Source organism: Aotus nancymaae, unplaced genomic scaffold (assembly GCF_030222135.1).
Source record: "Aotus nancymaae isolate 86718 unplaced genomic scaffold, 86718_ANA_hifiasm-v0.15.2.pri h1tg000064l_1, whole genome shotgun sequence".
Taxonomy (NCBI): Eukaryota; Metazoa; Chordata; class Mammalia; order Primates; family Aotidae; genus Aotus; species Aotus nancymaae.
Genome location: NW_026988479.1, coordinates 13,573,137 through 13,596,251, shown reverse-complemented (window position 1 = coordinate 13,596,251; position 23,115 = coordinate 13,573,137). Strand labels below are relative to the sequence as shown.

At 42.8% G+C, this 23,115-nt stretch overlaps 1 protein-coding gene and 2 non-coding genes across 3 annotated transcripts; all 3 read left to right on the top strand.

The window, feature by feature from the left end:
• Positions 1-1,684: 1,684 nt before the first annotated feature.
• On the top strand, positions 1,685-20,999 carry HSPA9 (heat shock protein family A (Hsp70) member 9). The gene is made up of 17 exons (XM_012476083.2): positions 1,685-1,837; positions 2,993-3,051; positions 3,247-3,334; positions 6,210-6,391; positions 7,904-8,028; positions 9,168-9,241; positions 9,327-9,433; positions 9,907-10,069; positions 10,357-10,449; positions 14,951-15,160; positions 16,535-16,762; positions 17,947-18,051; positions 18,619-18,736; positions 19,140-19,234; positions 19,912-20,004; positions 20,163-20,303; positions 20,638-20,999. The coding sequence occupies exons 1-17, from the start codon at positions 1,757-1,759 to the stop codon at positions 20,713-20,715; spliced, it is 2,040 nt and encodes a 679-aa protein (XP_012331506.1). The 5' UTR covers positions 1,685-1,756; the 3' UTR covers positions 20,716-20,999.
• LOC135270664 (small nucleolar RNA SNORD63) lies at positions 15,824-15,893 on the top strand. The gene has a single exon (XR_010338807.1). It is a non-coding gene; the product is annotated as a small nucleolar RNA SNORD63 (small nucleolar RNA).
• Positions 17,571-17,632, top strand: LOC135270665 (small nucleolar RNA SNORD63). Its single transcript, XR_010338808.1, has one exon. It is a non-coding gene; the product is annotated as a small nucleolar RNA SNORD63 (small nucleolar RNA).
• Positions 21,000-23,115: the final 2,116 nt, after the last annotated feature.

Below are 23,115 nucleotides of genomic sequence, written 5' to 3'. Positions count from 1 at the left end.
CTGTAATCCCAGCTACTTGGGGGAGCAGGGCTGAGGCGGCAGGGGAATCACCTGAGCCCGGAGGGGTTGAGACTGCATTAAGCTGATACTGCATCACTCACTCCAGCCTGGGCGACAGAGTCTAAAGATGGGGTCTCACGGTGTCTCCCAGGCTGGTCTCGAACTCCTGGGTTCAAGTGATCCTCCCACCTCGGCCTCCCAAAGTGCTGGGATTACAGGCGTGAGCCGCTGCCTGGGCACCCCTGCCTTCTGAGGGAATTAAAACAAGCGAAATGAAGAGTGTTAAGTAACTAGTGAGGATAATATAATAATAGCTGACACTTAAGGAAGAGCGTGTGGGAGGCTTTTTTAAAACTTTAGAATCTGTATAATCTATAACCCATGTTACGTTAGACTTTCCTGTTTATTTTCTTACTCCCACTGCCATCTCCCTCAGAATGTAAACTCTTCCGTTACTTCTTTCCCTCCCCAACTCTCCCCAACATTTCCTTCACAAGACCTCACCCAGGGGTGACTACTTAATAATACTGATCTTCCTGAAGGGATAGGGGGCCTGAAGCATTTCTTTTTTTAGGACTTTCAGGACAAATTGCTTCAACTCCAAAATCAAGTTCAATCAAGTTCAAGTCATTCGTGTTTTGCTTTGGCTGTATTCTCACCACCTAGAAGAGTGACTGCCACCTAGTAGGCTGCCAGAACGTATCTGTTGAATCAATGAATTAATTCCTCTTCTTAAAAGTCTAAAACTGGTCACAGGGTAGAGTAGTTGACATCTTGCCACCAGCAGGAGGTTTGGAAAGAGCCATAGGAGTCTCAGTCAAGCCCAGCACAATAGACAGGGGAAGAACCTAAAGCTCGGCTATTTTTTTCCCTTTGTTCAGGGTAATTGGCCTAATGTTATGTGTGAACCAAACGCTTTGTAGTTGGAAACCCAAGACCCCTGTGATAAAACGCAACACGAAATTTTTTTTTCTTTTATTATTGTTAACGAGTGTTTGGTAGTTTCTCAACGGAATTCTTTAAGATCTGCATATCCAAACGTATTTCAAGTTTTGAACAGCGGGCGGGACCGAACAACAAAAGTTCTGACGTCCACACTTAACAAAGCCACAAGACAAGATGGCGCCGTCCTCCAAGAGCCGGATTTTGGAACAAGTCCACGCCCGCGGAGTGTGCACGCGCCCGGAGCTCCCAGGCAACGCCGGCGTGCGCTCCGGCACCCGAAAAGCGTAGTAGTCAGTCTCCACCCACGTTTTCCGCCACTCCCTGCGCACATGCGCTCTAGGCTCTTAGCAGGACGTCAGTTGCGCAGGCGCAACAGGCTCCTCCTCCCGCGCAACTGACGCAAGAAGACTGTAATCGGGTCGCAATTTATCCCGTGTGACCTTGAGTCTTTCCTGTCGCCGAGGACCGGGGCTGTCCGAGATGCCGCCTTCATACCCCTCTTCCTCTCCTGGACTCTTTCTGAGCCCAGAGCCACCGCAGCCGGAACGGGAGGGCAGGCTTTCTTCAACCATCATGCTTTGGAGCATATTACCTGAACGCCCTGGCTCCGGGAGCGGCAATCATGTATCCTCTAGTCAGGCGGCGCGGGTGGCGCCTCAGCGGAAGAGCGGGCCTCTGGGCCGCAGTGACCAACCCCCGCCCCTCACCCCACGTGGTTAGAGGTTTCCAGAAGCGCTGCCGCCACCGCACCGCGCAGCTCCCGGCCGCTTGAGAGCCTGTTTGTTGCCTCTTACTTCTCCATCTAGCCGCCATGATAAGCGCCAGTCGAACTGCGGCAGCCCGTCTCGTGGGCGCCGCAGCCTCCCGGGGCCCCGCAGCCGCCCGCCACCAGGTGAGGAACTGTCGGACCTTCCCGGATGGGGTCACGGCCTCAGGCCTCGGGCGTCGGTGCGACAGGCCGCGCGCCCGTTAGGTTTTGAATTCTCCGGGAGAGGTCAGGAGGGAAGGAAAGTAACGGGCCTTTTACAGTTAGCGTTGCCAGTTTAATGCCTTGCCGAAGGTTTTTGCCTCCGCCTGGGGCCCTGCTGAGTCACACCTCTTGCGATCTAGAGTGTCATCTCACAGATTAGCAGGTAGTGGTCCTGATGGCCCCTTCTGTGTCTGGATGGAAAGGTTTGGCCTTGGGGGTTAGGGATGCAGTCTATTTGGAAAACCGCTATTTTCAGTTTTATTTTCGGCTTCTCTGCAGAATACAGTGTGTGTAAGATTCCTATTGATACGGTAAATAAAGTAAAAAAAAAAAAAAACCCTAAACACTGAGTCGAAAATAAAACTCCACCTCCAGTTTTCGTGCTTAAGGACATCAAAATGTGATTGTACTCGTTTGTTACTTCAGAGAAAAAAAAAGCAGATGGGGAAAAAAAGGCCATGGAGTAGTTACTTGTTGTCTAAAATCAAAGGCAAATGCTTTGGAGAATAGGAATTGTATGTGGGCATTAAGGAAGGCTTGTAAGTAGGCTGAGGTTAAATTGTAATAAAGGTCTTTTATCCTAGTGAACGGCCACTACTTAATTTTTCCCTTTTAAAGACTCCACAAGATTAGTAACCCCAGTTCTCTTAAATTAGTTGCATGGCAAGGTCAGGGGAAGTGTCTCCCCTCGGGTTTTCCCCCAGGGGACATCTGGCAATGTCTTTGGATATTTTAGGTTGTCACTAATTTAGTGGGGTGCTTAATGGTTTCTAGGGTGTAGAAACCAGGGATGCTGGTGTATATCCTACAGTGCACAGAACAGCACCCACCACAGAGATCTGGCCCAAAATTAGTAGTGCCACGGTTGAGAAATCCTACTGTAATGTGATTCTAAGGCCATCTTTTTTTTTTTTTTTTTTTTTTGCCTCCTTTTACCTTATTTGGGAAACTATGTTTATTAAATATTTACTGTTTTAGTAGCTTAACGTATCTAACATACTAAGTTAGCTCAAGTTTTCTTTTTTCCTCCCAGTAGACACACTGGTTGGTGACTGAGTCAGTTTTTTTCTTTTTTAGGATAGCTGGAATGGCCTCAGTCATGAGGCATTTAGAATTGTTTCAAGGCGGGATTATGCGTAAGTATAACTTCATTTCCTTTGAGAAGAAATACATACTAAATTTCAGAGCCGTGTTTTCTACGTTTGCGATTAACTATTCTTCCCTGTAATTATTTATCTGTATTTATTTAGAGATTATGTAGTATACCATTATCTTGCAGTGACTTATCTATCGAGATAACAATAGCTGTGACACTTCTAAATGTCTTACAGATCGGAAGCAATCAAGGGAGCAGTTGTTGGTATTGATTTGGGTACTACCAACTCCTGTGTGGCGGTTATGGAAGGGAAACAAGCAAAGGTGAGCATGATTAGTAATTAGTATCCTATCCAGAACCTATCAAGAATTCTGTGCTCTTTTCCTTAGTTAAGGAATTTGAGAACCTAATTTTTTTTTTTTTTTTAATTTGAGACAGTCTTATATCCCAGACTGGAGTGCAGTGGCACAATAATCCGCTCATTGCAACCTCTGCCTCCTGAGTTCAAGCAGTTTTCCTGCCTCTGCCACATAGTTGGGATTACAGGTGTGAGCCACCATGCCTGGCTAAATTTTTGTATTTTTAGTAGAGACAGAGTTTCACCACGTTGGCCAGGCTGGTCTCAAACTCAAGTGATCCGCCCACCTTGACCTCCCAAAGTGCTGGGATTACAGGCGTGAACCACTGAGCCTGGCCTGAAACTACTTCTAACTAAAACAGCAAAAACATGGGACAAAGACTGCATAGATCAGGCCAGGCGTGGTGGCTCATACATGCCTGTAACTCCAGCACTTTGGGAGGCCGAGGCAGGCAGATCACCTGAGGTCCCAAGTTCAGGACCAGCCTGGCCAACATGGTGAAACCTCATCTCTACTAAAAATACAAAAAATTAGCCAGGCGTGGTGGCAGGCACCTTTAATCCCAGCTACTCGGGGGACTGAGGCAGGAGAATCTCTTGAACCCAGGAGGCAGAGGTTGCAGTGAGACGAGATCACATCACTACACTCCAGCTTGGGCAACAGACGAGATTTGGTATCAGAAAAAAAGAAAAGAAAAACTATAGATCAGGTTTTTCTTTTTCTTTTTTTTTTTTTTCCTTTTTGAAATAAGAGTCTTGCTCTGTTGCCCAGGCTGGAGTGCAGTGGTGTGATCTCAGCTCACTGCAACCTCTGCCTCCTGGGTTCAAACTATTTTCCTGTCTCAACCTCCCGAGTAGCTGGGACTACAGGTGTGTGCCACCACGCCTGGCTAATTTTTTTGTATTTTTAGTATAGACAGGGTTTCGCCATGTTAGCCAGGCTGGTCTCGAACTCCTAACCTCAGGTAATTTGCCTGCCTTGGCTTCCCAAAATGCTGGGATTACAGGCGTGAGCCACCATGCCCAGCCAGATCAGGTTTTTCATACCCAGTGTTGGGACAAGAATCTTTACTTTCATATGGATAATTATATCTACTTCTAAATTGTTTTGTGGTGGCCACAAATTTCAGGCATTTGGGAAAAATGTCAAGAACTACAGATTAGGGCCAAGAGAAGAAATAATCTCTTGGTGCCAACAAGTGGGATAAGAAGACTATAGACAGTTCAGGTTATTTCAGAAGAGGAGATGGGGGAAATAGGAAGCATGAAATCAAAACCATGAAAGGAAGAAGCAAGAATTCCAGATGCTGTAAATCTTGCTTAATAACCCAGTGGGAATAAAGGTTTCATGTACAGAGTAAGGAGGCTTCAAAAGGAATAGCCTGCTCCAATGAACAACATGCATTACTTCAGACATGGAACTCTACATGCTTCTAGTCTGTCTCTGCACCTCCAACCTTGGTTCATCTGACCTAGAAAATGCAGCCCTTTGGTGGTTACCAGGGTAACCAAACAGTGCAAGCCATTTCCACCCGTCTTAATAGTAAATTATTAGTCCTGCTTCTATACCACATTTAAATCCTTTTCTGGGAAGTTACATACATTCAGTTGTTAGCACTACAAAGGTTCACCTTTAGTCTTAAGCAACCAAAAGCAGCTTTTAAAATGTACGTCGGGCCTGGCCTGGTGGCTCGTGCCTGTAATCCCAACACTTTGAGAGGCCACTTGAGTCTGGGAATTGAAGATCATCCTGCGCAACATGGCAAAACACTGTCTCTACAAAAAATTAGCCAGGCATGGTGGTATACCTGTAGTCCCAGCTACTCAGAGGCTGAGGTGGGAGGATCAATTGAGCCTGGCAGGTCAAGGCTGCAGTGAGCCATGATAGTGCCAATGCGTTCCAGCCTAGATGACAGAGTGAGACTATGTCTCAAAAAGTAGTAGTAGTTTGAAAGTAAAGCACTAAAAATACCTTAAATATTTATCTACTGTCTTCATTAACTGTATCAGCAGTAAAGTATGCCCAGCAGTATTGCTCATGAGCATTTGTTTTGTAATTTGGGACCTGTTTGTGTCTTAAATGATTGCTGCAAAGATACCAGTGATAAGCTGGGTGCAGTGGCTCATGCCTGTAATCCCAGCACTTTGGAAGGCCAAGGCAGGCGAATCACCTGAGATCAAGAGTTCGAGACCAGCCCGGCAACATGGTGAAACCCCATCTCTACTAAAAAAAATAACAAAAAAATTGCAATCAGCGTTAGCTTCACCTTCAGGGGCAAGTTGGGTCAGCAAGCAGCTTGCTGCATTTCCAGGTGGGTCAGAGCCTTGCGTAGGGCCCTGGCCAGAAGGAGCAAGTGGGAAACAGAAAAGGCTTAGCTAACACTAAGACCTTCGGGAAGCCCCACATTCCCCACTGCAGTTCTGCCTTCTGGCCCATTCTTTGGCATCCACAACCTTGCTGGAGCTCTTGCTCTGATACTTCTACTCTCCACACTCACCAGCCTGGACCATCCCTGTCCGCCCGTCCAATGGTGGACTGCCTACCTGGTATCTTTTGTGGCCACAAACACCACAGGATTCGATGCATCAGCTGGGTTTAGTTTCTGATGCTTGGCTACTGGCTGTGAGCTTGAATGAATCTAGTCGCACCTGTAGTCCCAGCTACTAGGGAGAGAGGCTGAGGCAGAAGAAAAAAATCGTTTGAACCTGGGACTCGGAGGTTGCAGTGAGCCGAGATTGCACCATCACACTCCAGCCTCAGCGACAGAGTGAGACTTTATCTCAAAAAAAAAAACAGTGACAACTAGAACCTTATTCTCTGTCACGTTTTGGGAGTTTAGGTGCTGGAGAATGCCGAAGGTGCCAGAACCACCCCTTCAGTTGTGGCCTTTACATCAGATGGTGAGCGACTTGTTGGCATGCCAGCCAAGCGACAGGCTGTCACGAACCCAAACAATACATTCTATGCTACCAAGCGTCTCATTGGCCGGCGATATGATGATCCTGAAGTACAGAAAGACATGTGAGTAATAGTAAAAGTGCAGTTATTTGCAAGGGCCACGCAGAAGAGTATCAGCATGTTGATTAGGATCCCTAGAGCACTTTACTTTAGTCACCTTACATACTGTCCCTAGGGGAAATCTGTACCACTGCCAAAAGGGTAATTCCTTTAAAAAATTCATTTTTGTGTTTTTACTGATTAGATCTTTGCTCAATATTGACATAATAAATGAAGATTTGCAAGGCATTCCTTAACCACATAATTCAGTGTTGAATACATAAGGCAGAAATGGCATAGGTTTTATCATGTGTTGATCCAGTACAGAAAAACTTGATTTTGCTTTTTTCCTTTCCTTTCCCCCCCATAGAGACTGATCTCACTATGTTGTCCAGGTTGGTGTTGAACTCCTGGACTCAAATGATGCTCCCACCCCAGCCTCCCAAGGTACTGGGATTACAGACATAAGCCATCTTGCCCAGCCTGCTTTTTTCTAAATAGACATATTAGAGGCCAGGTGTGGTGGCTCATGCCTGTAATCCTAGCACTTTGGGAGGCTGAGGTGGGCTCAGGAGTTCGAGACCAGCCTGAGCAACTTGGTGAAAAGCCGCCTCTGCAAAAATACAAAAATGAGCTGAGCTCGGTGGCGTACGCCAGCTACTAGTGATGCTGAGGCAGGAGAATCGTTTGAGCATGCCAGGATCATGCCATTGCACTACAGCCTGAGTAATAGCAGTGAAACCCTGTCTCCAAAAAAAAAAAGAAATGCTAGAAGCATAGCCAGAGTTTCCTGTTGTATAAAAAGTTTTTTAGGCTTGGAGCAGTAGCTTATACCTGTAATCCTAGCACTTTAGGAGGCAGAGGCGGGAGGGTTGTTTGAGGCTGAGTTAAACAGCTTTCTTGAGCTTGAGTAGAATATTAATTCTGTATGCATGGAGTCATGTGGACTTCTGTGACTGGCTTCTTTGACTTAGCATGTTTTCCAGGCTCATCCATGTCGTAGCGTGTATCAGTACTACATTCCTTTTTATGGCCAAATGATATATTGTGTGGACATATAGCACATTTTGTTTATCTGTTGGTCAAGTGAAGGACATTTGAGTTGTTTCCGCTTTATGGCTATTAGGAATAACACTGCTAGAAACATTTGTGTACAAGTGTTTATGTGGATGTAAATGTTTCCATTTCTCTTAGATGGTAGAAGATTTGCTGGGTCATATGGTAACTGTTTCATTGTCAAATGGAACTTCCAGACTTCATTCTAAAGTGGCTGCAAAAATTTTCTGTCTGGGGTGGGAAGTAAAGAATGTTAAGATTTCATCAGGTGTATTTCATATGTTGCTTATTTCATTTTGCCTTGTAATCCTCATAAACGTGATTGCTTTCTAAAGAATTTCACTTAATGAATTTCCAAAATTATCATTTATTGGCCATGAATGAGTGGGGTGGAAGATGGATGTTCATGATGCATGGTAATTTTGTCATGGTAGGTTGTACGGGCTAGTTTTCTCTTAATACAATTTTTGTGTCCTACAGTAAAAATGTTCCCTTTAAAATTGTCCGTGCCTCCAATGGTGATGCCTGGGTTGAGGCTCATGGGAAACTGTATTCTCCAAGTCAGATCGGAGCATTTGTGTTGATGAAGATGAAAGAGACTGCAGGTGAGTGGGTTTAGTTCACACCTGGGAAAGTTCTAAGAACTGAATGATTCCTTGAGATCACTAGCTCCCTATGCCCAGCGTCATGTAGATGAATCTATGGTGCCTTTTGTATAGAAAACCTAGGAATGGCAAAACTGTGTTACACTTCATGCTTTCCCTGCAGATTGAATTTATCTTCAAGTCTCACTAATGGTGGCTGGCTTGTTTCTTTACTTCCAGTGCGGGGTAATGTTCTATATTGAAAGCCTCAAGACTACACATTAAGCTTTTGTCCCTGTTAGGTAAAAATTAGAACTTCCTATTTGAAGTGTCTGTTGTAAGTCTAAAGGTCATTGTAGTTTCGTGAACCTTCACTAAAATGTTGAAAGAGTGATCTTGGGTGTGGTTGTTTTTTGGAAGACGGAGTTTTGCTCTTGTTGCCCAGGCTGGAGTACAACGGTGCAATCTCTGCTTACCAGGTTCAAATGATTTTCCTGCCTCAGCCTCCTGAGTAGCTGGGATTACAGGTGCCTGCCACCACACCTGGCTAGTTTTTTGTATTTTTAGTAGAGACAGGGTTTCTCCATGTTGGTCAGGCTGGTCTTGAACTCCCAACCTCAGGTGATCTGTCTGCCTCAGCCTCCCAAAGTGCTGGCATCACAGGCTTGAGCCACTGCGCCCAGCCAGTCTTGGGTTTTGTTTTGAGATGGAGTCTCACTCTGTCACCCAAGCTGAAGCGCAGTGTGCGCGATCTTGGCTCACTGCAACCTCTGCCTCCCGGGTTCAAGCGATTGTCCTCCTTCAGCCTCCCGAGTAGCTGGGACTACAGGCGCATACCACCATGCCTGGCTAATTTTTTGTATTTTTGGTAGAGATGGGGTTTCACCGTTATTAGCCACAATGGTCTTGATCTCCTGACCTCGTGATCTGCACCCCCTCGGCCTCCCGAAGTCCTGGGATTACAGGCATGAGCCACTGTGCCCAGCCTGATGTTGGGTTTTTAAACCAGTATATTTAGTTGGAGTGTCTTCCTGCAAGGACACATTAGGTCACTTCCCAAAAGACTAATGAATATTGTCTGTAGCTCCAAAAGGATGACACATGTTGTTGGGCTATATTAATAATTCTCTTCTGACAGAATTCCATTTTTTTCCCCCCAGAAAATTACTTGGGGCACACAGCAAAAAATGCTGTGATCACAGTCCCAGCTTACTTCAATGACTCGCAGAGACAGGTGAGGTCAATTAGCATTCTTCACAAAAAGTAATGGTGCCTGGGCTGGAAGGGCAGAAAAATGCTTTTCTCTTTGTTTTCCCTAGGCCACTAAAGATGCTGGACAGATATCTGGACTGAATGTGCTTCGGGTGATTAATGAGCCCACAGCTGCTGCTCTTGCCTATGGTCTGGACAAATCAGAAGACAAAGTGTAAGTTGGTGCAGTAAATTTCTCACTTAGATGTGTGAAACTAAAGTAATGGAGCCATGGGACTTACCTAAATTGTCTTGAATTTCTTTTTTTTTAAGATGGGGTTTCACCATGATGGCCAGACTGGTCTTGAACTCCTGACCTCAGGTGATCCACCCACCTCGGCCTCCCAAAGTGCTAGGATTACAGGCATGAGCCACCACCGCGCCTGGCCTGTCACTTGGATTTCTTACTGATTGAGCCTTTTACTTAAACTAAAAATGTACTGAAAATGTACTGCATTTACCGATTTTAAGTCTGTATAGTCTGTGTGTTTTTTCATTTCAAAACCATTCCTTTGTTTTCTTTTGGGCCGTGGTAATTTAACAAGTATATACCTTAGGAAAATAGCTAAGATTATCTGTATTTGATTATTTAAATTTATATTCTGGTGATAGGTTTTGTTTCTTAAGAATTTCTTTCTTTCTTTCTAGCATTGCTGTATATGACTTAGGAGGTGGAACTTTTGACATTTCTATCCTGGAAATTCAGAAAGGAGTATTTGAGGTGAAATCCACAAATGGGGACACTTTTTTAGGTGGGGAAGACTTTGACCAGGCCTTGCTACAGCACATTGTGAAGGAGTTCAAGAGAGAGGTGAGTTACCAATGTAGTTAATATGTAGACATTGGGATATTGATAAATTCTTTGTTCAGATTGCTCTTTGCTTTGTTGATGAGTTCAGTTCAGCCCCCTTATTCTAGACACAGATACTCTTTTCCAAGTAGATTAATTTTTTTCCTACAGATAAAGGGTAATTAAAAGTAATTCATGCTTGTTTATAAAGGTATGACTCAATTTTGTGTTGTTCACCTTATTATTGCAGTTTAAATTTATTTACCACCTCACTAATAATGCTGGTGTTGAATGTCTTCACTTTGTAGACGGGGGTTGATTTGACCAAAGACAACATGGCACTTCAGAGGGTACGGGAAGCAGCTGAAAAGGCTAAGTGTGAACTCTCCTCATCTGTGCAGGTGAGACATGGAAAAATCCCAGAAGTCTTGATAGATATTTTCAGCCGGAGTTTATTTAAATAGTATTTTCTAGTTGGCCTTATGTCAGTTGAGTGAGTTTGTTTTTACAATTTTCTGGTTTATAGAGACCTTTGCCATGAGCACAGAAACAGTAAGGTCTTTATTTGTGAGCTGAAATTTTTTAACCACCCAAATCACTTACGTATACTGGAGCTAAATAATAACTGAATTACGCTGGATATACTTGTTTGCCTTTCAGTTAAAGATATTTATTTTAAAACCTAGTCTAGCAGTGTTTAAAACTAGAATTGCTAGCTTGGAAAAACTGCCTTAACTGAAATATTAAATAAAGAGTTATTTAATAACTCTTTTAAGTGTCCTTTTTTTTGTTTTTTTGTTTGTTTGTTTGTTTTTGGGTTGGAGACAGAGTCTTGCTCTGTCATCCAGGCTGTGATCTCATCTTACTGAAACCTCAGCCTCCTGAGTAGCTGGGACTGCAGGCATGTGCCACCAGCCTGGCTAACTTTTGGTTTTTTTTTTCAGTAGAGACGGGGTTTCACCATGTTAGCCAGGATGGTCTCAATCTCCTGACCTTATGAGCCACCACACCTGGCCTTTTTTTTGAGACAGTTTTGCTCTTGTTGCTCAGGCTGGAGTGCAGTGGTGCTGGGTTCAAGCAATTCTCCTGCCTCACCCTCCTGAGTAGCTGGGATTACAGGTGTGCACCACCATGTCCGGCTAATTTTTGTATTTTTAGTACAGACAGGGTTCACCATGTTGGCTAGGCTGGTCTCCTGACCTGAGGTGATTCGGCTGCCTCAGCCTCCCAAAGTGCTGGAATTACAGCTATGAGCCACTGTGCCCAGCTAATTGTCTCACTTAATAATTTGAAAAATTAGCCAGTCATAATGTGCACACCTGTGGTCCCAGCTACTTGAGAGACTAAGGAGGATTGTTTGAGCCCAGGAGGTTGAGGCAGCAGTGAGCTGTGATCACACCATTGCACTCCATCCTGGGTGACAGAGTGAGACCCTGTCTCAAAAAAATGACAGTAATTTGAATCATCAGTCTAGAAAATGAGGTGAAACTTGTGCAAGTTTCCCTCTGTGAGCATCAGATTTACTCAGCCTCTTTTAAGTGTCAGCTTGTTTAGCTCCAGTTCTGAGAGAAGCTTCACTTAACCACTAAGAATAGAATTGTATAAACCATGTTAGATCTGTGTTAGAGACCCACAAAGATGGAAAGCAGATCTATTTCCAGTGTCTTTGGTGACAGCAGGAAGAGCAGAGCTGTGACTGCTTTATTTTGATCGCCCACAGGGAAAAGGTATTTAAGACAGTTGTCATGTGTTGGTAAAGTGATTCTTGCTAATTAACCTTCAGTCAAACCTGGATTTTTTTTAAAGTGGCTGTGAGGAGTGACATAGTTACACACACTTGTCTATGGTCTTGCTGTTACTTTGCCCCGCTATCATGGAGTGGCAGAACATTGCAACATTGGTTAGGGTTGAGGTTGAAATATGTGGCACTGCCAGAAGATAGTTTCTAATTCTTCCCAGGGATTTGACATTTGGGGTAGGGGATGTGTGACGTATTGCAAAAGATTGGTTGGTTTTAATTAGTGTGGCTGCATCCTATTGATAGACATTTGGATTATTTTCCAGCATTTATTATAGCAAGATGTATTGAGCCTCCTTACACATTGAGTTTTGCATAGGTGATTGTAAATCTGTAGAATAAATTCTTAGTTTGTATTACTCTCATGCAGTTTATATTGTGGTTTGGAAAGATGGACATTAATTAGAACGGATTAGTAAATGTTAAACTAGAAGTGATACAAAGTAAAGGTTAAGGTTGATTCTGCAGCCATTCTGCTGGGGTTCAAGTCCCCATTGCATCACTTATTAATTGGTGGTCTTGGATGAATTAACATTACTGTTTCTTACCTACAAAATAAGGGTAATGGTGGTACTGTTCCCCTTAAGAGTTGTTAGCATTACCAAGTTCATAAATATTATATGCTTAGGAAAACAGGAAATTGTGAGTGCCCTAAATGTTACTGTTAATGATAACAAGTGGTAAAAAGGCAATTACATCTATAATTTAAGAAGGGGCCACACTTTGGGTGGCCAGGGCAGGAATACTGCTTGAGCTTAGGAGTTGGTGACCAGCCTGGGCAAAATAGTGAGACCCCCGTCTCTACAAAACTAGCTACAAAACACCTGTAGTCCTAGCTACTCAAGAGGCTGAAGCATGAGAATCCCTTGAACCCAAGTGTTTGAGGCTGCAGTGAACTGTGATTGTGCCACTGCACCCCAGCCTCCACGACAGAGCAGGTCTCTAAAAATAAGAAGGGGCCAGGCACAGTGGTTCACACTTGCAATCTCACCGTTTTAGGAGGCCAAGGCAGGTGAATCACCTGAGGTCAGTAGTTCAAGACCAGCCTGGCCAACATGGTGTAACCCTGTCTCTACTAAAAATACAATAGCCAAATGTGGTGGCAGTTGCCTGCAATCCCAGCTACTGTATAGGCTGAAGCAGGAGAATTGCTTGAACCTGGGAAGCAAAGGTTGCAGTGTGCTCAGATGGCACCACGGCAGTCCAGCCTGAGCAACAGAATGAGAATCTGTCTCAAAAAATAAAATAATCTGGCCAGGCATGGTTGGCTCATGCCTGTTGTAATCCCAACACTTAGGGAGGATCACAAGGTCAAGAGATGGAGAGCATCCTGGCCAATATGGTGAAACCCCGTCTCTACTAAAAATAGAAAAATTAGCTGGGCATGATGATGACATGTGCCTGTAGTCCCAGCTACTTGGGAGGCTGAGGCTGGTGAATCTCTTGAACCTGGGAGGCGGAGGTTGCAGTGACCTGAGATTGTGTCCCGCCTGGTGATAGAGCAAGACTTCGTCTCAATTCATCATCATCATCTGAGAAGGTACCTGAGAGAGGTGTTCATCATAACAAGGATAGCATCTGAGAGATGAGTTGATAAGAAAAAGATAAGTGGGCAGTAAGTGTAAGGCTCTCAGGTGAAGACCTGAGAAAGGGCCAGAGTGGCCAAAAGGGCAAAGTGAAGATTGGAGTAGGGTGTTGGTGGGCATGGAAAATGAGGCTAGAGCAAGCTTGTCCAACCTGTGGCCCAATACAAATTTGTAAACTTCTGTCTTAAAATTGTGTGTGTGTGTTTATTCTTGGGCTAGAGGCTTCATAGATGTGACATTTGGCGTCCCTTCCAAGATAAATAAATAACAAACCCCAGAGGAGTTGAGGATAGTAACATGGTCAGGTGTCGATTTGTGAAAAGCCCTCTGGCTAGAGTAGAGTGGAGAATTGTTAAGGGCAGAAGGCAGCCTGAGTGGATGTGGGGAGGGTGTTGTAACCATTGTTGAGAAAAGACTTGGATGAGAGTGGGAGAGTAAGACATAAGTGGTTGGGTTTGAGAGAAGAGGTAAGGAGAGAACATTGTGATGGATGTGAGACTGGTTGTAGAGGGTTGAGAGTTAGTAGTGCTGGAGTTTTTCAGGTTGTCATTAGCTCTTAGTGTTTAGAGAGTTGTGCTGCTATAGTAGCCAAATGCAGGTTTTCAATTAATTAAAATTAACATTTAAAATTCCATTTCTTAATCACACTAGTCTTATTTCAAGTGCTCAGTAGTCACATTAGTGGTTGCTTGAGCAGCATAAAGAGCATTTTCATTGTCAGAGTTCTGGATAGCATTGGTTTAGATAAATTCTGTATTCTGATTTGGTTTATCAACATTTTGCAAAAAAAAAAAAAGTTGTCAATATTTAGATACCACTATTCTACAGATGGTGTGTTAACTGTTTATTAAGTATTTAAAGGTCTAGGATACTTTCTCTTGAAGAAAGATGGTTAAGGACTCACTCTGTTGTTACACGTTATGAGATTCCATGTCATCCTGGGATTTGGGATTTATTAAATACTGGATGTTACATGGTGTGACTGTCAGCAGCTCTCCATGGATGTGATGGCCATGAAAGTCAGTTCTCATACTTGTCTTTAATGAGAGCATGTCTGTAGCTTTCGTACCACTTGTAAACATCCTGTAACTTACAGAACCCACGGTTGGTGGCATGTTATTTGGTTCAGAACATAACTTTGAGATTTTTCTTCAGGTACATGGGATATTTCTAAAACTAGGTGAAGGAAAACATCAGTTGTGTGGTTCAAATGAATATTTAGTGGCAGAAGAACTCTTTATCTCCTGAACGGGGATTTTTTTTCCTGCTTATCTGCTGCATTTTTAATAACTATAAACTTCATTAAAACAGATTCTGTACTGTTTATCTCTGGGAAGATAAAACGTTGCATCTTAAAGAGTAACTATTCTTGCTGACTATTCATTTAAATTAGATCTCACCCTCCCTGTGGTTTTCCAAGTCTTCTGTCCTAGGGTATGGTCACATTTTAGTTGAAAGAATAAATGTAACCATCATTTGGTTTCCCCACTAACATGCAATTAAACATTTCCTCTGCAGACTGACATCAATTTGCCCTATCTTACAATGGATTCTTCTGGACCCAAGCATTTGAATATGAAGCTGACCCGTGCTCAATTTGAAGGAATTGTCACTGATCTAATCAGGAGGACCATCGCTCCATGCCAAAAAGCTATGCAAGATGCAGAAGTCAGCAAGAGTGACATAGGAGAAGTGATCCTTGTGGGTGGCATGACTAGGATGCCCAAGGTATGGACCCATGGAATTCTGTTAGAGAGGGCTGGCACAGAGTGTATTCTTGGGACAGGTGGCACAAGTATATGGCCCATTCTGGGGTGACCCAACAGGGAGATAAGATTTTATCTTCACTATTCTTTTGTGTCTTGTTAAAATTAAAGAATAGGCTAGGCATGGTGGCTCACACCTATAAATCCCAGCACTTTGGGAGGCCAAGGCAGGCAGATCAAGTGAATCCATAAGAGTTTGAGGTCAGCCTGGGCAACATGGCAAAATCACCTCTCTACAAAAATACAAAAAATTAGCTGGATGTGGTGGTGCATGCCTGTAATCCCAGCTACTTGGGAGGATCACCTGAGCCCTGAGGTTGATCACCTGAGTGAGGTTGAGGCTGCAGTGGGCCATGATCATGCCACTGCACTCATCTGGGGCAGCAAAGCATGACCCTGTCTCAAAAAAGAAAAGAAAAAATTAATATAAGAAAAATTAGGAGGGGCAGAATTTCTTTAGGGGCATTAGCAGGGAGGATCCTGAACTCAGTCATAGAATTTTTAGGACTGAAACAAAGTTTGAGATCAGAACATAAAACTTTGGTAATAACTCTTCCCCCACCAACCCCCGCCCTGGTTCTTTGTACATGTGTCTTTGCAGCATAGGGCATCTCTTAAAAGATTTGTGCAATGATGTATTTTATTCAACACATCATTCTGAAAGAATATGTGTGGAAAACTAATGACTGAGCACAAACCTGTTGAAGATGCAATTCTTGGTAGCCTAAATAGGATTATCTTGGGCCTAAGTTAGTGACCTTGTTTTTTTCTGAATGTTTCCATTGAAATACATGGCCTTAGGGAAATAGCAAAAAATGAACCTGGGAAAACAAGGCCCTGGATCAGGCAGATGCCTCTGTATTAAGAAATTTTCCCCAAATCTATTCAAATAGAACTTTTTATTTTCACTAATATCATAAACACGAGGGAAGAACGTGCCCTTACATTAGCAATACACATTATTACTATAGCTGACTTTAATAATTTGGTCTTTATTGATAATTTGCAAGAGGACATGGATATCTAAGTCCCCTTGCCTTGCATTCTCTATTTCAAATGATGTGTTATGTGGGAAACCAGATAATAAAACTTAGGAGAATCCTTCCCAGATTTACAAGGGTCATGAATAAGGTATTCCTGTAAGTATAAAGTGTATGAGTGTTATGAGATCATTAGCAGGAACCCAACTATGAAACGGTGATTTGAATAAACATTCTTAGATTTGAAACAGCCTGTCTTAAGATTTAGCTGGGAGTGTAGGACACATGTGCTCTCTTTTGTTCTGCTCAGGTAGTTCCCAAGTGTGGGCTGACAGGTTTTTTTCCTTGATGCTCAGGTTCAGCAGACTGTGCAGGATCTTTTTGGCAGAGCCCCAAGTAAAGCTGTCAATCCTGATGAGGCTGTGGCCATTGGAGCTGCCATTCAGGGAGGTGTGTTGGCTGGCGATGTCACAGATGTGCTGCTCCTGGATGTCACTCCCCTGTCTCTGGGTATTGAAACTCTGGGAGGTGTCTTTACCAAACTTATTAATAGGAATACCACTATTCCAACCAAGAAGAGCCAGGTAAGAACCATCACTTCCTACCTTGTCATGTGGGCTTTAGGTTCTGTGAGGGATGTGATTGCAGCCACTTTCATGAGCATTTTCAAGAAAACACTCTGTTTTGCTGTTCAGAATAGTAATAGTTAACTGTGGGTGGTGAGAATCTTGTGTTGTTTTCTTTTTTTTGTTACCAGGAAAGTTCTTACATGTCAGCTGGTAGTGATGATTACAGGAAGGACATCAATGGTCTCCTCCACAGGATTAACATAATTTGCTAAAAGGGATCTCAGTCATTTGAGACTGAAGTCCCTGTATGTAGTCCTCCCTTCTCAAAGACGGTAAAAAGGATAGTCTGGACCAGATTTAGGGAAGTGTTCTTATCTTATGGGTGAATAAAGGGGTTGGTATGGGGGTACTGAGGCACCAAGCAGGGCTATTTGGACATGGCTTGTTCTTGAAGTAGGAATTATTTCCGGCTGGGTGCTGTGGCTCATGCCTGTAATCCCAGCACTTTCGGAGGCTGAGGCAAGAGGATTGCTTGAGCTCAAGAGTTTGAGACCGGTCTGGGTAACATGGTGAAGCTCCCTCTCTCCAAAAAATTAAATTAGCCAGGCATGGTGCTATGCACCTGTAGTCCCACATGCTCAGGAGGCTGAGGTGGGTGGATTGCTTGAGCATGGGAGGCAGAGGTTGCAGTGAGCTGAGATCGTGCCACTGTACTCCAGCCTGGGCGACAGTATGAGGTGAGGCCTTGTCTCAAAAAAAATTATTTCCCAATTTTCCCAATCTTGTGGTGTTTTTGCATAAAATTATAGCTGTTGCTGTATTTGTGCAGTGATTTGTCAACACATCATTCTGAAGAAATGTGGTGATACCCTGTGACTGAGCACGATACATCTATCTCTTATTCGTTTCTCCAGATGAACATGTTTCAGCATTTTAGTTCCTTTTGAGGCTTTCTGTCCTAATGCTGCATCTTTGTACAGTGCATTTGCTTAGTTGAAACAATAGCTACTGTATGCCCTTTTGCTGTACTAATCCTACTCTTATTCCCTGTAAAGACAACAGCCTTTGTTCTGAACATACTGTTAAATTAGGACCCTTCCAATCTTGGAATGTGAATCTTTCCTCTGGCTCTCATTTTTTCTATAGAAAGGGAATAGTTTAATCAGATTGCCAACCCAGGAAGTTTTCTTCTTCCCTAGGTATTCTCTACTGCCGCTGACGGTCAGACGCAAGTGGAAATTAAAGTATGTCAGGGTGAGAGAGAGATGGCTGGAGACAACAAACTCCTTGGACAGTTTACTTTGGTAGGTATTGTGAATCCTGAATCCTGTGCTCCATCACTGTAAAGTGAGATAATATTTTAAGCCATAAAAATATTAGTATAAACTGCTGGCATACAAATACACACTGTGTAATCTCAAGAAGAAGGTGTGCAGACACTTTGTACAACTGAATACCCATGGGATCAGTTTTTACCTGAAAGCCTTACTTTTTCCTTGTGTCTTAGGAACTTCCTCAGAGAAATAAATTCCTGATTACTCATTTAAAAGACATTTGATACTGTTACTGGTTTCTGATCAGCATTGCTTGTGAGGTGAATTAAATAGTGTGGAGGTTTGCTGTCATTAAGTGTGTACCCAGGTACATACAGCGGTTACTTGCTATAGCTAAACTTCACTGGTATAAAACCTGTTGATTTCAGGCAGCAAACTACTGTTGCTTATAAACTGTGTTTTTTTGTACATCGAATCACTTCCCTCCCAGGAACCAAGTGACTTGTTTACTAGAATACCGTATCAATTTGGAAATAATAGCACTGGACCCCTCTGTAAGAACACCTTACTCTGGATATTATTTATTATTTATTTTAGATTGGAATTCCACCAGCCCCTCGTGGAGTTCCTCAGATTGAAGTTACATTTGACATTGATGCCAATGGGATCGTACATGTTTCTGCTAAAGATAAGGGCACAGGACGTGAGCAGCAGAGTAAGTTACCCTGTTTATCAGACCATAAGAGTGAGATGAGGGAGCTCTTAGGAATAGACCCTCTTATTGTGCTATGTTTTTCCCCAGGCCTCAAGGGAGGATGATGAGTCCTCTTTGTCCCTCAGTTACCAGATTTGCTTTTACAAATATAGTGTTTATTCCCTCAAAATAGGGAGGCACTGAGCCTGTGGGTTGCTGAAGTTTTGATGGACAGACAGGCCAGGCGTTTGTATATATTGGGTCCTTGGTTTCATTTTGCTTTATAGAACTATAGGGTATTTCTCCTCTTCATAACTGGTATCAAGATTGGCTGCTATGAGCGGGAGAACTCTTAATGCAATGGAGAGAGAAGAGGCATATAACTTTACCTGAGAATTAATGAAATGCCTTCTTTTTACTACAGTTGTAATCCAGTCTTCTGGTGGGTTAAGCAAAGATGATATTGAAAATATGGTTAAAAATGCAGAGAAATATGCTGAGGAAGACCGGCGAAAGAAGGTGATTACTTTTTGTCTTCTGAACTTTACTCTTAGTAAAGCTTGGTCTTCAAAGTGGAGTTTGGGGCCAGGCGCAGTGGCTCATGCCTGTAATCCCAGGACTTTAGGAGGCCAAAGCGGGCAGATCGTTTGAAGTCAGAAGTTTGAGACCAGCCTGACCAATATGGTGAAACCCCGTCTTTACAAAAAATACAAGAAAATTAGCCAGGCATGGTGGCACACACTTGTAGTCCCAGCTACTTGGGAGGCTTAGACCCAAGAATCACTTGGACCTGGGAGGCTGAGATTTCAGGGAGCCAAAATAGCACCACTGCACTCCAGCGTGGACAACAAATCTGTCTCCAAAACAAAAAAGAAAGTGGGAGAGTTTGAACATGTCATAGGTTGTGGGTGTTCTAAGAGAAAACCTAAGATCAATCTCTTCTCCTTTCCCTGTTGGTTATACCTTATATGGTGCAGTGCCTTTATTTCTCTTTTCCTTGTCACAATTCTAATGTTACAAAATCTAGCCCAAATCTCAAAGCCATCCAGACTACCTCATGTCACTCTGATTTCTCGCTTATTTTTAGTTTGTAACTGTATGCGGCACATAGCTTATTGTCTTATTGAGCATAGTCATTCAGCAAACTGGTTGACTGGAAAGCCTTCATTTATATTTAAACTTTTAATTTCTCTAAGGAACGAGTTGAAGCAATTAATATGGCTGAAGGAATCATTCATGATACAGAAACCAAGATGGAAGAATTCAAGGACCAATTGCCTGCTGATGAGGTGAGCTCTATTTTAAAGTAACTCAAGAGGTTGGACACATTGTTACTAATGCCAGTGAAGTTTATTTTTCTGTGGGTTTTGATAGGGGTTTAATTATTTTAAAATGTGTCTAACTAGGAGACCTGGAAAACTAAGGATTTTTGTTTTCTTTTTTTAAGTGCAACAAGCTAAAAGAAGAGATTTCCAAAATGAGGGAGCTCCTGGCTAGAAAAGACAGTGAAACAGGAGAAAACATTAGACAGGCAGCATCCTCTCTTCAGCAGGCATCACTGAAGCTCTTCGAAATGGCATACAAAAAGGTATAAGGATGAAGTGGGGTTTGATCCTAACTTGATCTTGATTGAATAGTTCTTGATTACTGTCACTGGTGGCTCCCTCCATAGCCATTTGTGGAATTAAGAGAGTGAGGTTAGAGTTGGGAGAAATTCTCCTGCCGTCTTGACTCTACTTTGGGATTGGGGGTAGTGTCAAAGGGAAGCAATCCAGAAACCATTAGAGTGGAAAGAGGGGAGGGAGAGTGGAATAGAAATGAAGGATGAGGAATATGTGGCTCCTTCATTTTGGAGTGCAACAAAGAAGAAATGGTTAGCTCTAACATTAAATCTGAGTGGCTCTCAAATGTTTTCTTAACAGATGGCATCTGAGCGAGAAGGCTCTGGAAGTTCTGGCACTGGGGAACAAAAGGAAGATCAAAAGGAGGAGAAACAGTAATAGAAATTTTGAAGCCAAAGGACAACAACATAAAGCTTAGGAGTGAATAGACTTCCTGAGCAGAAATGGGCAAACTTCAGTCTTTTTACTGTGTTTTTGCAGTATTCTATATATAATTTCCTTAATTTGTAAATTTAGTGACCATTAGCTAGTGACCAATTTAATGGGCGGTGATTCTAACAGTATAAAGTTCACAATGTTCTATGTCCCTAGCCTGTCATTTTTCAGCTGCATGTAAAAGCGGGTAGGATGGATTAATTGATTATAAAGACTTAACTATTTTATGCTGAAGTAGCCATATTTTCAAGGGGTGAAACCATCTCGCACACAACAATGAAGGTAGTCAGCCGTAGACTTGGAATGAGACCACATATGGGGATGAGATCCTTCTAGTTAGCCTAGTACTGCTGTACTGGCCTGTGTGTACATGGGGTCCTTCAACTGAGGCCTTGCACAGCAAGCCAGCTGTGCCATGTTTATAGATGGGGCAGAGGAAGCTAGAATAATGGAAAATGAATCTATTTATGTTAGGTAGAGCTATTAAAACAAGGTAGTAATGAGGCTAGGCCTTTAACTTCCCTAAGGCATACTTTTCTAGCTACCTTCTGCCCAGTGTCTGGCACCTTCATCCTTAATGATTGTTCTCTTTTATCCATTCTGGATTTTTTTTTTTTTAAATAAATATAAAAAGCATCTTGTTCTCTTGCTTGTGAGGGGTGATGCCCTGATATTTAGCTTCAGGAATATGACATCTCTCATGCCTCCCATATTTACCAAGGAGGGCGGTAAGGATTTTCTAACATTGGTAAAAAATGCAAATTCAAGATTTGGAAGGGCTGGTATAATTAATGAGCAGTATCAGCATGTAAAAATCTTGTTTGAAGGATTTTATTTTCTCCCCTCCTAGACCTTTCACATACTTAGAACCTTAAAACAGTTTCTAGATCTCTAACAAGAAAACCAAGGTGGCTATTTTCAGGTTGCTTTCAGCTCCAAGTAGAAATGACCAGAATTGGCTTACATTAAACTGCATCTAGAAATAAGTCCTAAGGTATTATTTCTATGGCTCAAAAATAACAGGAACCCAGATTTCTTTCCCTGGGTTCTGCTTTTCTGTCCTCAATGTACTGGCTTGTCCCAAATTCTTTGACGTAGTTCTAATTAGCACATGCTGACAACCTGAGCAGAAAGGGGACTACATCTTTATTAAATGTTAAGAATTATTTCCCAGAAGGCTCCCAGCAGGTTTGTGTTTCATGGACTAATATGCCATGTTCAAAGGAGTCTGTTACCAAGATAGGCTTAGAATATCAGACATAATGGCTCCTTTTATATTGTTTTATAATATGTAGAAATGAGATTATTTCTAAACGTCAGTATAAGAAATCAATTGAATATGCAAATGTGAAGGAAGTGATTGATTTAGACAATAACATTTCTGAAGATTCAGTGTTAACACCCATGTAAAAGATCTAGGCTCAAGTTTTCAACTGCATGAACACTCAATGAGAACATTGTGGGATTATGAAGGATTGTTACATGGAGTATTGCAAGATATTTAGCATTTTTGGTTGGTCCTTGTCTACTACCTCTACTATTTCCCAATCATAACTAAAAAAGCCCTCTAGGATTTCCAGAGTACTCCAGTTGAGAACTACTGGCTTACATTAGTCAAGACTAATGCTTGGGATCAGAGAGAGGAGCAAAATATATCTATCCAGAGAAGTTGCTTAGGTGGGTGGGTACCCATAGAAATTGTCTCCAGCTGTCCCATGGGTATAAGTGGACACAGTACTTCAGTCATCTGTCAGTAAAGCTAATAGTAGGATAAATATTAAGAAAGTATAATGGCCGGGCGCAGTGGCTCACGCCTATAATCCCAGCACTTTGGGAGGCCGAGGCGGGTGGATCACAAGGTCAAGAGATCGAGACCATCCTGGTCAACATGGTGAAACCCCATCTCTACTAAAAATACAAAAAATTAGCTGGGCATGGTGGCGCGTGCCTGTAATCCCAGCTACTCAGGAGGCTGAGGCAGGAGAATTGCTTGAACCCAGGAGGCGGAGGTTGCGGTGAGCCGAGATCGCACCATTGCACTCCAGCCTGGGTAATGAGCGAAACTCCGTCTCAAAAAAAAAAAAAGAAAGTATAATGGGATTTCCTAAAGAAATAGAGCCAATAGGATACATATCTAGAATGAGATTTATTATAAGGTACTGGCTCATATAGTGGCTAGGTCCCACAATCCACTGGTGGGAAAGCTGTTGGGGGTAAAAATCTCAGTCACCAGGAACACAAATGGTGTCCTAGTCTGAGATTAGAAGAATATGGATGTCTTAGCTCTGGCAGGTGGAATTCCAACTCCCTTCTGCCTTTTTATTTTTGTACTATGTGGGCCCT